At 48.9% G+C, this 5,568-nt stretch overlaps 1 protein-coding gene across 1 annotated transcript in view; it reads left to right on the top strand.

The window, feature by feature from the left end:
- Positions 1-4,081, top strand: part of mctp2a (multiple C2 domains, transmembrane 2a) — a 25,705-nt gene extending 21,624 nt beyond the window's left edge. Inside the window, exons 20-21 of the mRNA XM_079742861.1 lie at positions 856-953; positions 3,298-4,081. Of these exons, the coding sequence (XP_079598987.1) occupies positions 856-953; positions 3,298-3,357 (158 nt within the window). The 3' untranslated portion in view covers positions 3,358-4,081. The remainder of the gene's footprint in view (positions 1-855; positions 954-3,297) is intronic.
- The last annotated feature ends 1,487 nt before the right edge of the window (positions 4,082-5,568 follow it).

Here is a 5,568-nt window from a genome sequence, read left to right on the forward strand (position 1 = left end):
CTCTCTCTCTCTCTCTCTCTCTCTCTCTCTCTCTCTCTCTCTCTCTCTCTCTCTCTCTCTCTCTCTCATCTCTCTCTCTCTCTCTCTCTCTCTCTCTCTCTCTCTCTCGCTGCCTCTCTCTGCCTGCAACACAATCAATACTAAACCGACAACAACCACAAAAAAGCACACATATCAAACAAAAACAATTTCTCAGCCTGTGAGACGCTCATCTGTCTCCCTCCAGTTAGCCCCCCCCTCCCCCCTGTCTCTCTGGGTGCTCAGGCGAGCCTTTCAAGTTGTTTCACGTATTTAAGTCCCTGGATTCTTCCGCCTGCACGTGGAGGGGCTCCCATGGCTGAATAGAGGGGCCCCCACGCCTACAGGGCCCCAAGGATACCTTTTCTCTCTTACGCAGCCCTGTTCTTTATGTGTGTGTGTTTGTGTTTGTGTGTGTGGATGTTTGGGTATGGGTGTGAGCGTATGCGTGCGTGGATGCATGTGCGAGCGTGGGTTTGAGTGTCTGTGTGTGTGTGTGCGTGTGTGGGTATAGGGAAAACTCAGATCATTTACTTTGCAAAGAGCAGCAAAAGTGGTTTCGGTAGAAGAGTGTATATATTACAACAAAAAACACTCATGAAATGTTTGGTGGCAAAAAGCTGAATGTGTAGTGTATGTTGATTTATTATTATGTATGAGCAGCCATTTCAATTCCCATGTCAAATGGCACTGGTTAACTACCGAGCCGTCTTGAATAGGACTTGGTTTATTTAATATCTGCTGTATTACACAAGGCGTTTATTTTCCCCGGCACTTTGTAAAACATCGTCCCCCAACATGGCACCTCGGTGTATTAACATGATCCTCCGTCCAAAGGCGTGAACAAATTCACCAAGAAGCTGCGCAGCCCGCACGCCATCGACAATAATGAAATCCTGGAGTTCCTCAAGAGGGTGCCTTCTGATGTTCAAAAGGTAAGCATCTCACTTTACATACAGAGAGGGGGACACAATTCCCCACAGATAATCTGCATTGTTTGCTCAACAGTATTCCCAAGTGTTGACCAAATGTCCTCTGGCTCTGTTTGATTATTAATGGACCCTCGCCTCTAAGAGAAACCTCCCCGCCCAATTATTTCACATGATGCGGTTTGATGCAGTCACCTTAGCGGCGGAACTCAGCATATACTTATCCGTGGAACGAGGGGTTTTGTCACTGATTACGCCGCGGCCGCACTGGCGGAGGCTTTCGATTGGCCGGCTCCTCTCCAGCCCTGGCGTCTCGGAGCGGCGGCGGTGGCAGCTCTGATCGCGCTCGCTCGTCACGTCGCGACGCAGGAGAGTCAATTAACGCGGCGGTTCGTCCCGCTCCCCTCCGCTGCCATATGTGATCATATATTAGCCGCGGCTGATGTGTCATCCTCGGGACATCACGGGTCTAAGCAGAGCTGGCAGGATATAAGTAGATCTGGATAAGTCGATTAATATATATATTTTTCCCTTTTCATCCCCCGTGCCACATTCTCTGACTAAGACGGTTTGGTTTTGTGTGACGAGGAAATGAAATGCTACAGAAAAAGCCTTTGAATTCCTGTCACGGTCGAGGTGGAATTCAGCCATGTATAGAGCAGTCTGGAGTCTGCACAGACCACGCTCACCTAGTCTCTCTCTCTCTCTCTCTCTCTTTCTCTCTCCTCCCTTGATGCGTCTCTGCTACAACCATTGGTGGTTTTCGTTTCTTTACCTTCTGTGATGTCCTTGCAGGAAGCCTGTATTGTTTGAGATTTGGCTAACTGAGCTGGCAAAACAAGACGCAGAATACATGTTTTGATTCAGAATCCCTTTACACGTACTCCTCCCAAAGGGATACAAGTCCTTGAAAATGACTCACTTTTACAATCCTTTGGAAGCAAAAATATTTTAGGTGGTTGTAAGGCAAAGAAAAAAGCTGCACGTAGAAGTGTTCAATCATAAAACACCCGGAAAAAAATGAAACAACACATCTTTAAGATTCACCATAGGCACATTTTTCTAATGCCGTGTGAAAATAACCTTTAAAAAACATCAAACACAGAGGAGACCCGCAGAACAATGAGCTGCACTTTTCAGTTTTTGATATTATACACTCTTCCAAATCAGGTGTGGTTCCACTGAAATCCACCACAAACAAAGGCGTGTGTTTCTAGATGTATATTTGCATAAAGATAGAGGTACACGAAAAAAAAAAAATGGTGACTCCTATCTTTTTTTCAAATGACTTGGCAATTAGAGCTCCTGCACATCTCGGAGGTGCACCTCAAACGGGGAACTTCTGAGCAGGTCTGTCCTGAAATGAGAAGCATCTGTCAGTTCTGAAGACGGCTTCATGTGGTAGATGGAGCCAGCAGTCACTTTGTTCCCTCGGTCCCCTTTTTTGTTCTTCTTCTCTAATAATCAGAAACGGCTAATTAGCATACGGCTCTTACCTTTATTCACACAAATTTACCGTATTGTTTGAGGGCTTAGAAAATAGGCTTCAAAAGGTTTTTTTTTTTTTTATTTAAAGCCTTTATTTTTTCATTTTTGCGATTTTTCTGCTTTGCATCATCAGGGTAATTTGGAGAAAGTATCACTGGCTTTCTTTTAATGTCGAACATGACATACATTTGCAACAGTTTCGTTTTGGAAATCATGTTTTGAAAATCAGCATAAAGGAGCCTCACAAAATAATTGGGAAAGGGAGACGAGCAAACATTTTTTGGTTGCGGTTCCAAATGCCAGCTTCCTGGGAAAATTTGAATCCAGAGAAAAAATGATAAATCCACCAAAGTTACCATGTTACTTTGAGACGTGGTTCAGGCGAAGATAACGCTTTGTACAGGTGTAGATAAAGTCCGTCGGCGGCGCCTCTCTAGCCCAACAAACCGCTAATCGTACCGACCATTCTCCTGCCTCGGGCAAAGTTCTCCCTGGAAAGGGAATGCAACTCGGTAGCGTGATTATGACTTTCCCTCTCCTCTCCAGCCTGCTGGGTCACCTTAAACAGTTGAAGTCTGCTTCTAATACTGTGATTGTGGTGGAGGGCGAGGAGGAGGAGGAGGAGGAGGAAGAGGTGGCAGATCGGGGGGGTACGGCGCTCGCTATACGGCACCCGTTTCCTTCTCAAACCCTTCCTCCCCGTGATTAATCCCCTCTGCTCCTGTGTTTAAAAATGATTCATTACAGCCCGGTCCGCTGCGCTTTCCCCCCTCGCAGGGCGCGATGCTCGGGGGAGCCATTACGCCGCGCTCCAGCGGGCTCAGATTACCTGCCTCCAACCACAGCCTGTTTGTTTTTACAGGTGCAGTACAGTGAGCAGAAACCGGCCGGCACGCACAACCTGCCGCGCAAGAAGAGGTGAGCGGGCGGTGCAGGCCCCGACGCGGGCCCCGGCCCCCGTGGAGCCGGAAGTACCACCGCTTTGCGCCGGCGTACGGCCTCGGACCCCCGCTACGGTCGCCGGCTGTCAGCCATGCCAACGCATTCTCGCTGCCCCCCCCCCCCCCCCCCCCCCCCCCCTCACCCCCGCCGGTGTGCAACCCTTCCCTTTCACATCACCCGTTTCTTTCCGAGCGCCCTGCTGCTGTTGTGTGGACGGCCACTCTCTGTGGCTTATGTGTCTGGGCTTGCGGCCCCCTTGTCAGGGGCTGTGCACTGCAGCGGCTAAAGGCCAGCACATGGTGCTGTCAATCACGCGGCTAGGAGCCTCACGAGAGCTGCTGGCCGCCGTCCGCTGCCATGGTTACAGTAATAATAATAATAATGATGATGCAGGACATGGTTTTCTCTTCGCTCCTCTATGATATGTACCGCTTGAGCCTGGGCTTATTCAAAAACGATCTAATGAGATTTAGCTAATAATGTGATTGGCATTATGGTAACTTTGGCATTATGGTAACATGTTTTTGTTTGAATGTAAATCCTCCATCTCGAAAAAGAAGGACAAAGGAAGTGAAATTGTGCTTTAAATATGTATATTTCCAGAAACTCAGAAATGTTTTGATTCTCTTTTATTACCAAAGCCTTTTTTTATGTTTATAAATATATTCACAATTTCTTGAATAAATTAAATTATTTGCAGTTAATCATTCACTATGGTATTACAATACACACAAGTTTGAGTTGAGCTGTACATTTGCAGAATCTAAGATTTAAAGAGTTTTATTCATATTTTTGTTCATCTATACCCATTCCCGATAACCATGTACGCGAGTTCAGATGGACGGAAGGAACCAACAGCCAGACCGCAGACTGAATGAAACATCCCACGTCCTGCAGCTTGGGCTGTTGTCTCAGCCTGGGTGTGTGTGTGTGTGTGTGTGCGCGCTTTTATTATTCTCTCCATAATAGCGTCGCTGCGTCCGGATGGATTACTGCACTTCTTCCCTTCGGTACGCCGTGAACACGTTTGATTACACAACACAGCGATCGGATCAGAGCTCACACACCGGCGGGCGCGCAGCCTTGGTTACCGAGCTCACATCAAAGCGGCGCTGGGGATGCTATAATGCAGCGCTTTGTTGGCTTTTCACAATAACAGCGTCCAGATGAGAGAAAGAGCGCTCATCTCTTGGAGAGCACACTCTGTCTCTCTCTGTCTCGCGCCATCCTCGGCACTTAGCGCTTTACATTTCCATTAAAATCTCCTCCCCTACCTAATGGTGGCTCACACACCCCCCCACACACACACACACACAGAGGCACCCACGTGTTTGTCTATTTCTCTCTCTACAATGGGTCTTGCATGGGGAAGGAGACCCAGTATCTGCATTCATTTATGCCCTAATATTATCTTTGGGTCAGGACACAGAACCAAAAAAAGGCGAAGTTTCACCACAGTGGTTTGCATTATGCAGTAAACGCATCGTAGGATCCAACAATACAGAATAATCTAGGGCACTGCTAATTAATGGCCTAGTAAATGCTACGCCCCACAGAACTACCTTCATTATTACTGATCCGATCCACTTGGAGAGGACAGCTCAACGGGAGCTGAACGCGTGGCCACGCCCGTGACATACGGTACCCATTGAGTTGTGCCGTCGACGGTGAAGTTTCAGCGTGGCGTTGGCCTAACTTTAATCACCCCTCCGCCAGCGCCACCTTCCTCCTCCCGCTGACGCTCAAGTCGGCGGGGGCGAAGTCTGAGCCCAGACGAGGCGCCGGTTCCCAGCCGCCGGGAGCCCAGGAGTGGAACTGATTGGCGCGGGGAGCACCCAGGCAGGAGCCCCGCCCCCACCGAGGCACCCTGGGTAAAGAGCATCCGCCGGTGCTCTGTGAAGGGTTTGATTGGCTCACAGGGACTCGCCGGAGCCCCGGGCGCTCTTCTGACAAGCTGATGGAGACATCAGCGCTCTCCCAGGGGCTGCCACCAGGGGGCTGTTTCAAAGGGAGGGGCTGTGGAGGTGACCCCCAGCTTCTGACGAGCTCAATCCCACACACACACACACACACGTGTATACACACACATACACACGTATATAAACTGCACACACTATCACACACATCCACCAATGCACGCATACACACACACATATTTATACACACAGACACGCACAGACACACACACACA

This window comes from Pollachius pollachius (assembly GCF_949987615.1).
Source record: "Pollachius pollachius genome assembly, chromosome: 9".
Lineage (NCBI taxonomy): Eukaryota > Metazoa > Chordata > Actinopteri > Gadiformes > Gadidae > Pollachius > Pollachius pollachius.